This window comes from Macrobrachium rosenbergii, chromosome 54 (genome assembly GCF_040412425.1).
Source record: "Macrobrachium rosenbergii isolate ZJJX-2024 chromosome 54, ASM4041242v1, whole genome shotgun sequence".
Classification (NCBI taxonomy): Eukaryota; Metazoa; Arthropoda; class Malacostraca; order Decapoda; family Palaemonidae; genus Macrobrachium; species Macrobrachium rosenbergii.
Window position 1 is genome coordinate 35,471,307 of NC_089794.1, and position 19,391 is coordinate 35,490,697.

At 37.0% G+C, this 19,391-nt stretch overlaps 1 protein-coding gene across 9 annotated transcripts in view; it reads right to left on the reverse strand.

Annotated features, from left to right (window-relative positions):
* Positions 1 to 19,391, reverse strand: part of LOC136834970 (sushi, von Willebrand factor type A, EGF and pentraxin domain-containing protein 1-like) — a 240,286-nt gene that overhangs the window by 31,536 nt on the left and 189,359 nt on the right. For 5 of the 9 annotated variants that reach the window (XM_067097924.1, XM_067097929.1, XM_067097926.1 and 2 more), the window contains exons 4-9: positions 14,917 to 15,011; positions 10,854 to 10,938; positions 7,031 to 7,222; positions 5,637 to 5,813; positions 3,293 to 3,466; positions 2,505 to 2,684 (exon numbers count right to left, since the gene is read on the reverse strand). In XM_067097924.1, coding sequence (XP_066954025.1) covers positions 2,505 to 2,684; positions 3,293 to 3,466; positions 5,637 to 5,813; positions 7,031 to 7,222; positions 10,854 to 10,938; positions 14,917 to 15,011 — 903 coding nt within the window. The remainder of the gene's footprint in view (positions 1 to 2,504; positions 2,685 to 3,292; positions 3,467 to 5,636; positions 5,814 to 7,030; positions 7,223 to 10,853; positions 10,939 to 14,916; positions 15,012 to 19,391) is intronic. The other 4 variants (XM_067097931.1, XM_067097930.1, XM_067097928.1 and 1 more) reach the window with 1 other exon arrangement.

Consider the following 19,391-nt stretch of genomic DNA (forward strand, 5'->3'; position numbering starts at 1 on the left):
TCAGTGCTTTCATCTAAAATTTTGTGTATGTTGTACCTACAGAAGAACTAAGAAAACTTTCGGCTTGTTGGAATTTGTGATATTCATAAAAGTAAAGAAGAGAGAGAGAGAGAGAGAGAGAGAGAGAGAGAGAGAGAGAGAGAGAGAGAGAGAGAGAGAGAGAGAGAGAGAGAGAGAGAGAGAGTATAAGTATCAGTAGGTGTGTGTGAATAAAATTCCTTATTGTTTATAAAAATGTATATACAAATATGCATGACGTTAGATGGAGAGCTAAATCAAGAACTTGGCAGAGATTTACGAGGCTGATAAAGCTGAAAATACAATGTTTAAAACAACGTTAGAATAAATAAGCACTACTCTAGGGAATATAGGACTATGGAATACAGAGTTCAGACCAAAGGCCAAGCACTGGGACCTATGAGGTCATTCAGCGCTGGAAAGGAAACTGAGAGTAGGTGGGTTTGAAAGGCGTAACAGGAGGAAAACCTCGCAGCTGCACTATGAGATAATTGTTAGAGAGGGTGGACAGCAAGATGGAGGAAACATAATATGAATGGAGGTACAGTCGAAGGGGGAACGAAAGGGGTTGCAGCTAGGGGCCGAAGGGATGCTGCAAAGAACCTTTAGTAATGCCTACAGTGCAACCCGTGAGGTGCACTGACGGCACTAGAAGTACTACTCTAAAACCTTGCAGTATATATCATTCTCTTTAGCATGCACCACATGCTTCAGCGTTCATATTACAAGATGCATCTTTTTATTCTTATCAAAAATTTATAATACTAAGACTTGCAGTTGCTTGCATGCACAAACTTTTTTTGGGGTAATATTAAAGAAATAAAATCACAAGTTCAATAGCATGGGCATAATGAGCAGTTTGAGACATCTCTTTTTTTCGATGCATGGATTAGGCACACCGAGGAGACATGTCTCGAATTTCCTTGTGAATAAAACTCAGTCACTCGAATTTCGATTTTTATACCTACTCCTGTTAATTAATTGCAAGCACTTGATTAGGTTAAGTTAGGTTCCATTTGGGTTGACAGCCTGCATTCTAGTTCAAAACAGGATGCAAGCCAGTCGAAACACAGGTGTTTTGGATTTGACTGCCTTCCATGACCTCAAAATTATTCCAAAACATGAACTGCCTTTTTGTTAATAGAATCATTGATCATGAAAACGAGTATAACTATAAGTGCATCTATTGCTACTGTTATTTTTTCCTATTTGTTTTTATGCAACCACAAGCAGACTCTGCCATCAGCTTCATGCGTCTTATCTTGGATAATTAATTGAAGGCCCACTTGGCCGAGGCACTAGCATCTATGTAAGGGTATAATTCTACTTATATCTAATTCTTGTCCAACAAGATTTGTTAAGTAGGATCATCAGCTCTTTCAATATTAATGGGTAAAACAGATTAAAAGCTAATGGACGTACTTTCCCCTCAGAAGTAATTAAAAGGAATAATTTCTGCCTACGAAAACAAATATCAATTGGAAATTATTTCTGACATACGTTATGAGGTAAAGCTAGTGTTGTACAAATTAGAAACACGATCCAGGCGTTCAAAATAAATTTATGAATTTATGAGTTTTAATACTTCGTCCTCATGGCAGACATGGAATTGACTAATACCAGGCAAAGGATTACAATTTCTCTAACACTAGAGAGCGCCAGGTGCCCAGCAGGAACAACAGGCAAGCACACAATGTGCGTCCCAGTACAAAATGGCATGGACAGCAGGCAAACATGGACTACACGCATCCTGGTACTAAGAAGCAAGAGTAGTACTGATACTAACTATCCAGGAATGCAGTAACTGTCTAAAAGCGGAACAGCAGCACTGGGTAAAGGAGCACTGTAAATGTTATGGTACTAAGTAGCTAGAGCGGAACAGCAGGCAAAGCAGCAATACGATACTAGCCAAACGCGCAGCACGAGCAGCAAGCAAAGCACTATGAATGTTTTGGCAAGAGCTAGCCTTAGGCTTAGCAAAAGCAACAAGCAAAGAGGCATTACAGAGCAGCATTAGCTAGTCACAAGGGCAGCATGAATGCTCTGGCGCTAACTAGGCAGATGATCAGTACAAGCATTCTGCAAAGTGATAAAATCAGCCTAAAACTAAGTATCCCAAGATGCAGCAACGACCAAAGAACCATTCTTAATGTTTCGGAACTCCAGCCTGAGTTGCTGCGAGGAGAGCAGTATCAGTACTCTGGAATATGCAAGGCACAGCTACAGCGGGAGCAGCAGCAAAAAGGACCACGAACGCCATTTTCTAACTAGCCAAAGGTACAACAGAAACAGCAGGCAAAAAAGCATTTCAAATGCTTTGGCATTAATAATTAGCCAGAGATGCAGTACGATCAGCAGTCAAACAAGCACTACAATGCCTTGGTACTGGCTAACCACGGATGCAGCTGAAGCAGCTAGCTAGCAATAAATCGGATGTTAAGCTAGGCTGTCGATGCTTGAGAAGTACGCGCTGGTTGATGACTGACCTAAACATCTAGGGAGAGGGTGGGACCAGGTGCCATTTTCCTGGCAAACCGTCCTGCGGTCAGGATGACCCTCGTACTTCATGTTGCTGTTGCATCGGAACCGGATGGTCGCACCGAAGTTGGTCCGGGAGCCATCCAGCCATCCGTTATACAAGAGGCCCGGCGATCCACAGTTGATCTCTGGTGAGGATTGAAGGAGCTAGTTTTCCCCTAGTCTGTGTGGTGTAGTTTACTTCACATTTCTGCCTATTAGCGTCAGTTAAAGGGGTGCAGAAACATAAGAGAGAGAGAGAGAGAGAGAGAGAGAGAGAGAGAGAGAGAGAGAGAGAGAGACAGAGAGAGTAGGGCAGGGAGCCGGACGCTAGTTTTGAGGTCATAGGATAAAAACAAATTGACAGTATGTCTTTGTGTGTCTGCCCTTATATTGTCTGTGCATGCTTATAATTTTCATTACAACGCTTACTTAATTACTTCAATCCTTACTTTAGGTATGTTCTTGCAATTGCACTTTGCTTAAAAATGAAAACATTCCCAGTTTCTTAGGTCTTTCCTATCAGTACATAGTCATATTTTAGTACTTTTGGGAATATAACCGCTTTTTCTCCCTTTAATTTCCTCTTGTTTGTATTAATCTGCCTTCGTTTTCATCATTCATAACGACACATTCCATTATTTTTCTCGTCTACGAGAAACATTTCAGGCATGAAATTTACCCTTCAATCATAAATATCTTCAAGACCGTAATAAGCCTAAGCTCTGGGGAGCGAATATCACTGGTAGATACTTACCTACACACTGGGGCTCCTCCCCCGTCCACTTCATGTCCGGGCCGCAGGTCCGAGTGCTCGGACCGACAATCATGTAGCTGTAGTTGCATTCGTAGTTGACGACTGCGTTGTAATAGACGGAGGTGTAGTGGGCCTTCCCGTGATCTGGGTTGTTCGGGAGGTCGCACTGGATCGCTGGAAAGGAGAGGGAAGATGAAATACGTTAGTCCCATCGCGTACTTGGCAGCTCTTAAGCACGAGGAGAAATGATGATTCAAAGACTACGTGTTCACGACATAAAGGTTTCTACGTTACTCATGAATGCAAGACGTTTATACAGATTTCTTACGCTTAACTTTACTGCAGTTTCATAAGACAGAGGCCACTGGCTAAAGCGTAAATTGAATTATCTATTACCAGGGTGATTTCTCTCTCTCTCTCTCTCTCACACACACACACACATAGTAGCTACTTTATTGACAAACGTATATACATGAAAACATATATGAGTAATCAACAGGCATTAGGCGTACGTTTGTCCAATACAAATTGAAATACACTATACACATTGCAGAGGCTATTATACATAAATATTCATAACATAATAACAACCTGACACAGTTTACACCAACATAAGTGGTGGTATTTCATCTTCTTTACATCATCGGATTTTTATATATATATATATATATATATATATATATATATATATATATATATATATATATATATATATATATATATATATATATATATATATCATTATTCTTTGGTTATGTTTTAAAAAATATATAAGAAAACCTCTTCTAGACCTCAGACGGATTGGTCTCATGACTGAAACTTGGGGTTCCATGAGGTTGGCTATTTCTTCCGGGGAATTTGCGGCTATTTAATTTTTCTTTTTACACCGAAGCTACTTCGAAAATAATTAAAACTTTTACAAAGCGAATGCGGACATGAACCGTAAGCCATTAGTTAAAGGACGAAAAGTTGAAATGGAGAAAATAAATGTTCGGAATACCCTCATTCAGCGAAATGGGGTTAGTTACCCACAACTTCCATTTTCCTTTACTCGATTATTATATCTGTTCCGAAAATGGTGCACGATGTAAGTTACTAGAAAGCAACCATGACATATTTTCATATGACAGGTAAAATTTACCTGTCAGGTATGAAAATATGTTATGGTTGTTTTCTATCCATAACCAAGAATAAAGAGACGTCAAAGATTTTGCAATATAAAGACAAAGATATTTTTCAATGACTGATACGATCATTCACTTATCAGGAAAACTCTGAGAGTTGTCTGAAACTACATCTTGTCGTAGTCTCGAGCTATTTCGTACCTCTGAATACTTCTGGATTATAAACTGTGACATCGTCTAAATACACTACAGTATATCTAAATGTCATTTGATTTAATACAAACCCAATGCAGATTTTAATTTATGTCCCGTCATAGTTTTTATTCTACCTCATGTATAACTGAATCACGAAAATATGGAACGTGATGAATATTTACATAAAGGCAATACCACGAAGTGGCGCTAGGCCTTTCGACTTACTGCCCTTTACTTAGCACTGAATAAAGGGCAGTAAGTCGAAAGGCCTAGCACCACTCCGTTGTTTCACTTTCCTTCGTGGTATTACTTTATTTATTCTTTCTCATGTTTATACGTAACGAATATAATCGAGCTGTAGTTTATTTAGTAATCACGTATTTCTTAAAATGAATCCAATGATGCCTTTATCATTATTATTTCCTTTAGATGACTTCGGCGTCTTGCTCTACAGCTTTTTCCTCCTGAGGGAAACTTATTTAAAAAAATACAATAACAGATTTTTACTGAACTAACCTTGTATTACCTATAGCAGAACAAATGAAACAGAATTACTTCACATATGTTTAATGATCTATTTAGCGGACTGTCACTCGATGGTCCGGAGTTCGATTCCCCGGCCGGCTGATGAAGAGCTAGAGGAATTTATTTCTGGTGATAGAAATTCATTTCTCGCTATAATGTGGTTCGGATTCCACAATAAGCTGTAGGTCCCGTTGGTAAGTAACCAACCGGTTCTTAGCCACGTAAAATAAGTCTAATCCTTCGGGCCAGTCCTAGGAGAGCTGTTAAGCAGCTCAGTGGTCTGGTAAAACTAAGATATACTTAAACTTTTTAACTTAAGCTGTTTATTTACTTACTTATTAATATTTATCCAGTTTTTTCAATGGTTTACCTTTTCACACATGAGGTTTTATTCCGTGAAAGTCGTTTGGAAAATCAATTAACTCTTCCGACAACTACACGTATGACTAGATTAAGACTACTTGCAAAACGTAATAAACATACGGATAACTCATACATACGTTTGCATTTGGGCAGGTCCTTGGGATTCCAGGATCCGTCGTGTTGACAGTAGAGAGTGTTGCGTCCATCCAGAGTGAAACCCGGGCGACAGCTGTAGGTCAGACGGCAGGAAAAAGTGTAGCACTCTGTCTCCTTCTGTCCGTTGGGAATCTCGCCGGGGTCTCCGCAGCTTTTCGCTTCGTAAGAAAGAAAAGACACAAGTTAAGAATGCGACAAAGTTTCTTCCGTGCAATCGAGTTTTCTGTACGGCGTATAATGCTGTATGAACTCTCAGCTACGATCTGGCAGCGCTTCATTTGCTCCCCAGATGCGGTCAAGTGAAGGTGCGTCGGCGACGCGTTCGGAAAGCGCTGCCAAACGCACGATCATGGCTAACTTTAACCTTAAATGAAATTAAAACTACTGAGGCTAGAAAGCTGCAATTTGATATTTTTGATGAATGGGGGAATGAATGGTCAACATACAAATTTGCAGCCCTCTAGCCTCAGTAGTTTTTGAGATCTGAGGGAGGACATAAAAGTGCGGGCGGATAGACAAATCACCACCTCAACAATTTTCTTTTGCAGAAAACTAAAAAGAAAGCGATGTTCTATTAGGATGTAGATGAAAGGGAGGGAGGCTGTTAGTGTTCTTTTACCGGTTACTAATTTTCTTAGCTGTTCCATACGAAAAGCCTGTCAGTGACATAAAAACATACTTGACAAGATTCATTTATCCTCTATCTCTCTACGGCCTTTGCTATTTTTGTTACTTTTTAACTATCTATAGCTATCTAACTAGAGCAAAATGACTGAAAACGTTACTTCTATACATGTGTGGCCATGGAAATCAGCCTTTCTTTCTTTCTCTCTCTCACTCTCTCTATCGTCACAAATAATAACAAAAAAAACTATTACCTGACATATTTTACGTGAACGGAATTCACTTTTTTGACTATCACACAATAACTTCGAAGAATATTTCTAATCATTCTGCCAGAAAAGTTTCTCTCTCTCTCTCTCTCTCTCTCTTCACAGTCAATAAAACAGAGGCATTTGGCAGACATTAAGAAGTAACAAAGGGTAATGGGAAATGCAGAAAGAGATCACTTATTAAAAAAGAATAAATCAACAAATTAATAAATCAACAGATAAAAATGTAAGTAAATTATCAAAATACAACGAGAACTGTATTAGGGTAGTAATGCGTTCCATCTTCGCTTGAACTTCTGAAGAAGTTCCAACCGCACGACATCCTCAGCAGGGAGACTGTTCCACAGTCCAACGGTGCGAGGAATAAAGGCCCTCTGGAACTGAGAAGTTCGACAGCTGCACAGTGAACCTGCTGTTCAAACCTACCAAACGACCTGTCAAAAGCCTTGCTTTTCCCATAAGACTCTGCAGGAGACACTTACGCTCGCAGTTCATCTCCGGCCCGAACCACTGCATGGTGTTATTGTAGAGGAAGCACTTGGCGTCGTTAAACCCGACGGTGCTGTAGCCCTGGTCACAGGTGTACTCCAGGGTCAGGTTGACGGCGAATCTCGTCACCCCGGTGGTGCCGTTGTGTTTGGCGTTCGGGATGAGAGGCGGGTCTGTGCAGTACACTGCAAGTTGGAAAGGAAAATGTTGCATTGTTTAATATTTAAGCAGGGTATAAAAGAGTTCTATCAATAAGGCATTCGGAAAGGAAACCGTTTAGAATTAAGCAGGGCATAGAAGAGTTCTATCAACAGGCATTCGGAAAGGAAACCGTTTAGAATTAAGCAAGGGTATAGAAGATTTCCATAAACAGGCATTCGGAAAGGAAATTGTTTAGATTTAAGAAGGTCATAAAAGAGTTCTGTCTATAGGCTTTTGGGTTTCGTTAAGAGCGAGCAAGAGTGTTCAACCAGCTTTTGAGTTCAAATGAAAAAAAATGTGTTAATTGTAGTGAAATTAAAGAAAATTATTAGAATTAAGCAAGGCATAAAAGAGTTCTATTAACAGGCACTCGGGTTTTCGTTCAAAGCAAGGTTGTTCAACCACCTTTTGAGTTCAAATAAAAAAATGTGTTAACTGTAGTGAAGTAACAGTTGTTCAACCAGCTTTTGAGTTCAAATGAAAAACGAATGTGTTAATTGTAGTGAAATTATAGTTTTAAAACGGTCCTTGAATTCAAACGGAACGATTATTATAAAACATCTTTTCATTTAAAAATAAAAAAAAATACAGAAATAACTTTTTGATTTACATCAAACGTGAGAGTATTACAATATATTGAATTTAAATAAAAAGATTTAGATTTCGAAACATTCTTGAATTCAAGTGAAAAGCAAAAGCAAAAAAACAAAAGTATTTGTAAATGTTTTTGAATCAAAATGAAAGGAACTGTGTTGAAAACTTTATTTGAATTTAAATATATACAAGCTTATTGAAATAACTTCTGAATTCAAGCATTGAGCACAAGTACTCAGACACTGGCTAAGTAATTTTCACATAAACAGTCATTAATACAAAGTGTCGAAAGAGAAATTAATATAGAAACCTTCATTCTTTATGTCTTTTTCATACATGCATTAAGACAAAGAGATCAATACAAGTAAAAATGCGCCCAAGTTTCTTCGGCGCAATCGAGTTTTCTGTACAGCGCATAATGCTGTATGAAAATTTCGGCCACGGCCCACGAAACTCAGCCACGGTCCAGTAGTGGCCTGTGTTGTTGGAACCTATAGCAGTGCCAGAAGTACGATTATGGGTAACTTTAACCTTAAATAAAATAAAAACTACTGAGGCTAGAGGGCTGCAATTTGGTATGTTTGATGGTTGGAGGGTAGATGATCAACTTACCAATTTGCAGCCCTCTTGCCTCGGTAATTTTTCAGATTTGAGGGCAGACAGAAAAAGTGCGGACGGACAGACAAAGCTGGCACAATAGTTTTCTTTTTCTTTTGTTGATATTTTTTCTGATTAGTAAAGAATTCGTTTGAAGGAGACATCTCATCTTCTGAGCAACTATTGTCGAAATGTTGGTTTGTGAGAGTGGAAGGTGGAAGGAAAATGTTAATTTGTTTAGAATTAAGCAGGGCACAAAAGAGCTCTGTCAATAGGCATTCGGGTTTCGTTAAGAGCAAGAGTGCCCGACCAGTTTTTGAATTCAAACAAAAGAAAGGCGTTAATTATGGTGAAATTACAGATTTAGAACAGTCCTTGAATTTAAATAAAAGAACGACCATTAAATCAAATTTTCATCTCAAATAAATTCAAAAGTCTAGAGATAACTTTTGGATTTACATAAAACGTAAGAGTAATATTTCTTGAATTTAACTTAGAAGCAGTGGAATTCAAAACGTTCTTGAATTCGAGTGAAAAGTAAGAGTATCCAGCCTTTTAAAAAGCAAAAGCATTTTGAAAAAGTTTTTGAATTTGAATAAAAGCAAGTGTTGAAAACCCTATTTGAATTTAAATGAAAGCAAGCGCACTGAAATATCTTTTGAATTCTAGCAAAGAGCAAAAGTAATCAGACATATGCTGAGTATTTTTCATGTGAACATTCAGTATTCCAAAACGTCAAGAGAGAAATTGTATATATATATGTATATATATATATATATATATATATATATATATATATATATATATATATATATAAATATATATATATATATATATATATATATATATATATATATATATATATATATATATATATATATATATATATATATATATATATATATATATATATTATAATATCGTTTTGAGATACAAAATAAATATCTAAAATCCTTCATCTTTTATGTCCTATTCAAATATGCATTAAGACTAAGTAATAAAAACAAGCGCCAGTATTATATTTTTTCTAGTTAGTGAAAAATTGGTTTGAAGGAGACATCCCATCTTCTGAGCAACTATTGTGGTACTGTGGGTTTGAGAGAGAGATTATAATCATGCTGTTTCAAGGTGTTGATTAAAAAAGCATGAAAACAGCAGGCAAAGCAAACTTCTCTTCGATTTTGGCAATCAATTCCAGTTTATTTCTTTAATTAATACAAAGGGTGACCGGGACGCAAATTCCTGAGATGTATGCTAGTATTGCACCAGCCCCGGTTTTTTTGCCATGCCTCTAGGTTAGGTTGGGTTAAATCTGGTCAAATGAGAAACACTGAGATCATTTGGATGTGGAAAACATAATGGGATTGTTTTCAAGAAAATTCTATGGTTAGTTTTTAAGATATGGCGTCCCGCTTTCTTCAGGGAAAGGTTCCGGTACTCAGTTACATCTCGGAAAATGCCACCGGGTGGCCTAAGTATACCCAAACCTTACTGAAGGGGAAAATATCGAATGAATAAAAAATTGGAATTTGACCTAAATGAACACTTTCCCAGTTTTGGTGGAAAAGGTATTATACGCAACTAATAATCCAAAAGTATAACTCCAAAGTCAACAGATTTGACTGGACTTCCACGTCATTCCCTTCTAAATGTAGAACTTTCTATCCTCTTCTACTCAAAAGCCTTTAGCCTAACTTGGTGTCATTATCTAGCCTAAGCCAAAGAAAAAGTGGAAGGATGTTAAAGGTATGATTAGGCTTAACATCAAAGGCAGTGATGAATCGGGCACAGAACTCCACCTTAAAAAAGTCTCACACTTTCATTCACACGTGGAGGAAGTGGAAAAGAAATCATAAATATAAATGAACTAAGAGAAGAAATGTCACGGGAATAACTTGAAAAAATCCTTAACACAGGATGTATGTCAAGAATACTTCCAGAATTCGGATGTCCTTCCTTTTTATAGCATTAAATATTTCAGGAGGTCTGTACTGTATAACCCACCTTCTAAGAGGTACGCAAATGCTATTTTTGAAGAGATATGTATATGATTTATTCTGAGTTAAGCTGCGTGATCTTTTTTCCACCACATTGTAGTTTTATCTTTCTGCTTATGATAGTCCAATGCAAATAGTTTTATCTTTCTGCTTATGATAGTCCAATGCATTAATAATTTGTTTTATTTCATCCAGTGAAAGCCAGAACAATAGCTTTACTACCAGTATCATACATGTGTGTGGTGGGAATAAATCAGACTTAGGACAAGAAGCAAGGTAATGAATGGTGGAAAAATGCCTTTCGAGAGCACAAGAAAAATAGAAATAATAGTGATTTTAATTTACAACTAAATATTATCATAGGAAAATACTAGGGGCCTAAGATATAAGACTGATTAAGAAAATAATACACATTTTATTGACTTACGATTTTCTCGACATTCAGGTGGCATGGAGGACCAGGTACCATCTGCCTGACATCTTCTGTGCTCTTGGCCAATAAGATGATAACCCTGACGAAATAAATAAAGTTAATGTGATTAAGAATTTATACTATTACTACTACTACTACTACTACTACTACTACTACTACTACTACTACTACTACTAATAATAATAATAATAATAATAATAATAATAATATCAAGGCTCACTATCCTGCCGTTTTGGCAGTATCGGTAGAGTTGTCGGTTAGCACTCTGCTAGGCCCGAGTTCGAATCTCCGGCCAGCCAATGAAGAATTAGAGGAATTTATTTCTGGTGATAGAAATTCATTTCTCGGTATAATGTGGTTCGGATTCTACAATAAGCTGTAGGTCCCGTTGCTAGGTAACCAACTGGTTCTTAGCCACGCAAAATAAGTCTAATCCTTCGGGCCAGCCCTAGGAGAGCTGTTAATCTGCTCAGTGGTCTGGTTAAACTAAGGTATACTTAACTTTTTTTTGGCAGTATCATTCTGATGAGGATACCAAAGCTAAAAAGGACAGGTCTGAAGATCTGGTGACCTTATTGTTTTTCAAATTGCAAATGGAAAAGGAGACTGAATTTAACAATGATAAAAAAAGCTTTATAAATACAGAAATGAATGAAAATACCTCAGAATAATGACTAACAAACAGTGAATGTCCATGCAATTAAAAAGAGAAAAAAAATATTATTGTGACTGAACAATGAGAGGATATCTGAAAGTCTCAATGAACTGAGAAATAAATTTTATATTGTACATAAAAACAGAATAATATACATACATACATACATACATACATACATATATATATATATATATATATATATATATATATATATATATATATATATATATATATATATATATATATGTATATAATATGATATATAATAAATACGATATATGTTCATATGGAATATGATATTTAATAAATACAATATGCAAAGTAATATTTCCACGTAGAATTTTGAAACTAACACCAGCTTCTCTTTGGGGGTGGTGGTTCCTAAATATGAAGGCACTCTTTTCTGTTCGACACAGAGCACACAGATCAGGATACGTGCTCCAAGGAGCAGTGATTATCAGCACCGAACAGAGGCCTCTTTCCATTTTAACTGTTCATTTCATTCTAGAACGGAGTATCTTTCTCTGAGTATACCTTAGCTTTACCAGACCACTGAGCTGATTAACAGCTCTCCTAGGGCTGGCCCGAAGGATTAGACTTATTTTACGTGGCTAAGAACCTATTGGTTACTTAGCAACGGGACCTACAGCTTATTGTGGAATCTGAAATAATTATAGCGAGAAATGAATTTCTGTCACCAGAAATAAATTCCTCTAATTCTGCATTAGCCGGCCGGAGACTCGAACTCGGGCCTAGAGTGCTAGCCCACAACTCTACCGACTCGACCAACGAGTATCTTTCTCTACCTGTATAACAGGTCGTTTAACAACCTGGAGTTGGAGAGAATGTGGAACATGGGTTGAAAGTACTTCAAGTTCATACAACATATTCCTTTGAAAATGAAAGTCTATGGATTCCTTGTTGTTTTTACTATGGGACAAGAAGCCTTAGTTCGTGATACAGATTAATTAACTGTTATGTAAACGAAATTATATGTGTTTATTCACATAAGAGGTGTAAGGAATATAGATATAAGTAACATAATTATACGTTACAATACGAGAAGCAATAGAAGGCGAGTATTTTGTTTTACTCGAGCTAGAAATGAAAAATATAAAAGTGAAAACAAGGCATTGTCTTCCACAGGTTTTGAATATAGGTACTACTATGTATTTCCGGAAGTTTGAGTCATCGTTTTTCGCCAATATCTTTCAAATTAATTGATGGCTCGGTGTGTTACTTTGCAACAGTGTGTTTCACGCCCTGCCGTAGTTTTTTTTTGGTTATAAATTCAATTTCCAAATTCAGCTTTTTCATGCACTTTACTCTTGAATGTGATGGGGTTAGCCAGCAAACTGATTAACGCTTTCGGACATACAAGCTTGGGTACTACTGAACTTGTCCTGAGTATCTACTTATAGTAAATTCCTCACTACCCCAACTTTCCTCTTCGACTCCACTATTGAACTTCTCCCTACTCTTCCGTGACGTCATTACACCCCGTAGGGTATGTTACTTTCTTCATGAATGTGATTTTCTTTTATTTTGCATAATTTTGTGATGAACAGTTATTTCATGTTATTCTAAATTCACTGTTCTACATATATAATAAAAAATAATGGGTTAAAATCACAGAACAGTTTATAACCATTTCAACATGCAAGTCATAACTCTGAACAGCGGCGAGACAACCTCCTTCTCTGTAGTTACTGGATACACAAGTGATAAGCCTGTCGTTTAATCCATTTCATTCATCAGTTACAAAGATTTCGGAAACCCCTCAATTCTTCATAACCATGTAGGTCGTTAGTTCATTCACCCTATATTATTCAGTTGAAAAATTGCAATGCTAATACGTGCCTGAAAACATTCCATTACATAACAAATATTGCAGAGAGAGAGAGAGAGAGAGAGAGAGAGAGAGAGAGAGAAAAGTTATGTATATCTTAGTTTAACCAGACCGCTGAGAGAGAGAGAGAGAGAGAGAGAGAGAGAGAGAGAGAGAGAGAGAGAGGTGAGTGTGGAATGAATGAAGACAGACCGGGAAGTGAGGTTTAAAGAATGAGGAAGGGTGGGTGATAGGAGGGATAAGTACCCCAAGAGCGCTTATCCGAATGAATTCGTAAATCTTGACTGGCTAGGTTTGGCTATGTCCTAAAATTCAAGAGTAAAGTGCCTTTACACTCTGTGTTGGACATAGAATTTTTTCTTGTCATACATTAGGGGAGGGTGTGAAAAACTGTTTCAAAGTACCATACCAATCAATCGATTGGTTTGAAAGATATTGGCAAAAAAACGATGACTCAAACTCCCTGAAATACTTAGTAGGTCACTACCTGCGCGAAGAAGACCATTCCTTCTCCCACGTTCCTTTCTAAACCAACCCGGCCCTGCAACCCCAAACCCTCAACCTCCAGGAGCAAGCCGTTCTCCTGGACCTACAAACCTAAACCATTTTGGGAGAATCTGGTGGTCAAAGCGATGAGACCAGGTTGAAAGCTTACAGGAGACAAACTCTTAGGGGAAACTCAGTTTTTTTTTTCTTTCCTGAGGAAGATTGCATCAGTGTCTGGGTCCTTCCTTCTCCTGCATACGTTGCCTTTTGATACAAACTTTTATTTTTTCTCATCTCGGCCCCTGTCTCCTTTCCCTCTTTTCATACATTTCACTTCCTTTTGTGCGCCAGAGAAAATAATATCTTTTCGTTTGTGCCCGTAACTTGAGTGAGAATTGGCTCTTCCCAGAAAGCAGAGCTCTCGCCATTATTATTATATTATTATTATTATTATTATTATTATTATTTTGTATTTATTTATTTATTTATGTTATTAAAACTTATTAAGTTTTTTTTTCCCTGACTTAAAACGTATTGTCATTCTTCCTGTTATTCTGCTTCATTTCATTAACCAATTTTTTTTCATTATTCAAATTAATATAAAGAAACGAATACCGGGCATAAAGTTTTGGTGCAAACGGCGACCAATACGTGAACCCGACGAGAATCCACTTCTCATATCTGTTTGGGGACCAGCAACTCTCACCTGCCCCCTTCCCCAACCCTTTCCCCAACTCCCCGCCATAACTCAGTTTGTTCGAAAGTCATCTGACCGTCTTATTTCTCTTTTCCATAGTAACTATAACTAAGGTTTCTTTTTCAAAGACAGAGCCAGGGGAGGGCAATGACTTGACATTTCCATTGGCCTTCGTATACAAAAAATCACTCAGATTTAGTTCATTCTTTTTCAGAGAACTTAATAAGAGAACTTTCCAAAACTGTCTTACGCTTATGTCTTACCTAACTTCAGAACTGAAGGCCACTTGCAAAAGACTTTAAGAGTTTGACGTGATCTTCAGTGGGTTACAAGGAGGCCCAAATGCCAACAGAATGAGTGAACTTACCTCCTGGCACTTGTACTTGGCCTGAGAGCCGACGAGTTTCCCGTTGAACTCGACGAAGCCGAAAACGGGGTTGTCCAGGTCGCCACATTCTCTGTCTGCAAAGAAAAAGAAGAGTAGAAAACAACAATAAGAAGAAGAATGATATTCATTGTTGAAGATGATGCTGTGAAGCTAATTCTGGTCTTAAGGTTTATACTCTATGTCAAGCCAATTGAAAATCCTTCAATCAGTTATGGAGTTTTACACATGATGCAGAGAAGTTAATTCTGGTCTTAAGGTTTATGCTTTACATCAAACCAACTGAAAATGGTTTAATTAGTTATGAAGGTTTTACACAGAACACATACTTCATCTCCAGATAAAAGATGAGGGCTGAACATAGGAACAACGCTCCTGTCCTATAGGAAAACAAACGCATGAGCGGCACTGAAATTTGCAACGTACTTCAGTTTTCTGTTAATAGTAATAACTGTTCTAAACGAGACCTGGAAGCCAGTTGAAAAAAAAGGTAATTAAAAAGACTACAGAAATGAGTGTTACTGGACTCCACTACTGGAGTTGTGACAGACCTTATTCTGAAAAGGAGCAGGTTGAATTATCCAGAAGATACAGAAGTATGAGACTTTCATATTTTGTACGTGAAAGGTGCGAAAGAATGATCACACCGGTTGACAAAAACTTCATATGAGAACGGTTCAAGTCTTGGTTGTCCTCGGAATCTCTGTATTTAAAGCCTGCGATGATAAACTTTATAGATTAGAAATAAAAAGTGTTTCTACTTCAATTTTGTCTGCTGTAGTATGCTCGCCTTGTCTTAGACCTGTATTGTAAAGGAGTGAACTCCTCTTCCTTCACAAGCACATGCACATGCGCAGGCATAGGGACACACAGACGCAGAAAGACAAACAGACAGACATATATATGTTATATATATCTCCTCTAAAAACATAAGACACCTCACACGTCTCGACTGTCGACCTAACCGCGCAACGTCTCCTCGCTGCTGGGAAAAGGGCGCTGGTGACTGGTACAATACATATACTGACTACCGGGGTCTAACCATGACAGGAAGGGCAGCCGATCGAGACTACAAAGTCTACCCCAAAGCCAAATCAAAGTCCTTCGAAAGAGGACATCGTGCACACAAATGGGAAAAAGCACGTTAAAAGAAGATATATATATATATATATTATATATATATATATATATATATATTATATATATATATATATGTATATATGTATAATACGGTATTTGCATTCAACCAACCCTACACTATAAACACGTCCGAAATAACCCATCACTCTCCCGAGCAGAGACGTTGGCATATCCAACGTCTGAGTATAATTTCCATTATGTATATGCATGACTTTTGCCCAGACTGAGCCGCCGACTTTGCTTGCTTTTCTTTGCTTGCCAAGGAAGGAGGAGGCGATGGGTTGTGCTTATAAGTTTTCGAAGACTCAATTTGCCCAGGTCTCGTAATCTCCTCCTCGGCCTCGCCTCCTTCGGCGAAGCTCCTTCTGCTGCTGCTGCTGCTGCAACTTCCACCATCTGTTTCGTCATATTACAGGTCTTGTTTTCTCTTCGCTTTCTCTCCCTTTCTTTTATTCTTCGAATATTGTGGTTTCAGACGGTCTTCAAAGATACAGTCAAAATCTGCTTTGCTTCGTACACTCAGTTATTTTCTCTCTCTCTCTCTTATTCTTCAGATATTATGATTTCAGACAGCCTTAGAAGATATATTCAAAATCCTCCTTGCTTTGTACTGTCAGTCATTCTTTTCTCTCTCTCTCTTACTCTTATTCTTCAGATATTATGATTTCAGACAGCCTTAAAAGATACAATCAAAATCCGCTTTACTTCGTACTGTCATTCTCTCTTTCTCTCTCTTATACAAATATATACTTACACGGGGTATGCTCTTACTTCTTAATTTACTGAAATTTCACAGACCATTATAGTTTGTAAGTAACAGTAATGTTTATACTATGGACCGAAAAAGATCTTTAACGAAATAAGGACTGGACCTATCTCACACTTATCACTTCTCTTGTTATTCATTATTCCTTACCAACACCTCCCCCTTTTTCTAAAAGTGGCATCTCACTCAGCTGGGTCACTGGGTCTATTCCTCCCATGTAAGCTAATCAGAACTAAAAAGTAAGACCTCACGTAGCTACTTGTGGTAAGCAGGTTTGCCCCAATCTTGATCAAAATGTGCCATTTTTCCGTTTCTTTGTCTGTCCATTTTTAATCCAATGTCCGCCACATAGTTCGTCTGGCAAATGGTTTTATTCTATTCCATCAAAACTGGGTTAAATCTAAAGTTTCTCTTACCAAGTTAGATTTTCTTTCCTCTTCCTTTATATCTATAAGCATTCGTTGGTTCCTCATGCAGCTAGTCTTATAACTCTATTCTATTTGAGGCGTGAGTACAGATGCGATGAAACTTATGATGATTATTATAACTCCACCTCATTTTCAAACAAAAGGAACTTAGGAGAGGAAAGCACCTGAAAAATTGAAGCAAAATACAAGAAGGCAAAATGAGTGCAATTTAACAAAACATAGTTATGAATAAAAGGAAGAAATGAAATCAGAATAAAAAATACAATGGCAAAAAAAGAAAAAAATTAAATTTAAAATTAAATCAAACTAGAAAATAAAACACAAAAGAATATCAGAGCAGAATAAGGACGCTGAGTCGAGAACATACCTCATCTAATGGCTCAAAGTCATTTAAGAAGTCTTTTATGAATACTAAATAGCCCCGTTTTCCCTAATTAACATAATTAACAATGCAAAATAATGACTGACCAGATGTCCCCCACCACTGGCTCCTGTAACAACAAATCATCAATAATTCATTGATACTCACCAAATAAAATCATCTGGGGGGAGTCATCGCACGACTGTTTTCATCAGGGGAAAACCTTTAATTCCTCCCAACTTCGCTCGTGAGGGAAAACATAAAATTCTAAAAGGAAAAAAAAATCAAAGGAAAAATGAACAGTAAAATAACGATAAAACTAAAACGTAACATCAAATAAAATATATGACATAAAATCTAAAGAAAAAAAGAAAGCAATTAAACGAAGACATCAAACGTGGAATTATAAAAAGAAAAAAAAAAAAAACGGATAAGTAAATCGGAAGACATCCGGAAGTCTTGGCCTTTGCAATGTTCCCTAATTAGATGTGATCCTAATGAAGGACTCACTAAGTGAGAGAGAGAGAGAGAGAGAGAGAGAGAGAGAGAGAGAGAGAGAGGTTCCTAGTAAAGAGGAGCACTCCCTTTCAGAGGACTGAAGGGCTATAGAGACTAAAAAAAAAAAAAAAAAAAAAAAAAAAAAAGGCTAGTGACGTAGATTTCCTTTCAACTTGAAACGTAAGTGGGACAGGCGCTTATCAGCTGATACCAAGCAGTTTAGTTTCTGTCCTTTTTTACGTAATTCATTACCGTAACATGTAGGTTATGCAACAGGCCTGATAAGTCTTTTGTTATTATCAGAGAAGAATTAGGTTTGTGTAACAAAAGATATCTTTTCTTAATGCAGAAAGGAGTTTCTTATCTTGTTAACTGGTCTCTTTCCATGGTAAGGGAGTTTTACTGTCATCATCATATACGTATATTCTGTACAGACACGCACACAAACACATATATATATATATACTGTATATATATATATTATATATATATACCATACATTTTTACTTCTTGGAGAAAATGGCTCTTTTTATCCGGGTGTAACCCACTATAGTTGTTTAACGATCATACCGATGATTTAGACATCAACAGATACATATAATTTATTAGGCGAACGTCCAAACCTCTGAATTATGTATATATATATATATATATATATATATATATATTAATACACACATATATATTTTAAACTTGTAATATCTGTATTGCTATTAGGACCTGAATCACGGTGTGACAATGAAAATATATCTGATTAATTTTATCGATTTAGGAATACACACTTAAAAGGAATATTAAGGAAAGACAGCAGGACAACCGGAGAAAGGACACCATAAGGAAAATTGCAGAAGTTGCATATGCAAAGGGGATAATGATGAAAGGGAGATGAAGATGACATGGACATGTAATTCGCATCAACCCGGTGATAAATGAACGTGATAGCGTCAGCCAGACTCCACTGGGCATCTCAAGAAGAGCCAGATTTACTTGCATGAGAATTGTGAGACGGGAGGCTGGAGATGAATTGTACAAGAGAATGGAAGGGAGAGACCTGATTGGAAGAACTCCACAGTGTCTTTGCGACGCATGGTGTTGGTGTTGGAGACATATATATCTATTATATATGTATATATTATATACATATATATACACACAAGCACATATATAATATATAAATATATATATATATATATATATATATATATATATATATATATATATATATATATATATATATATATATATATATAATATATGCATATTA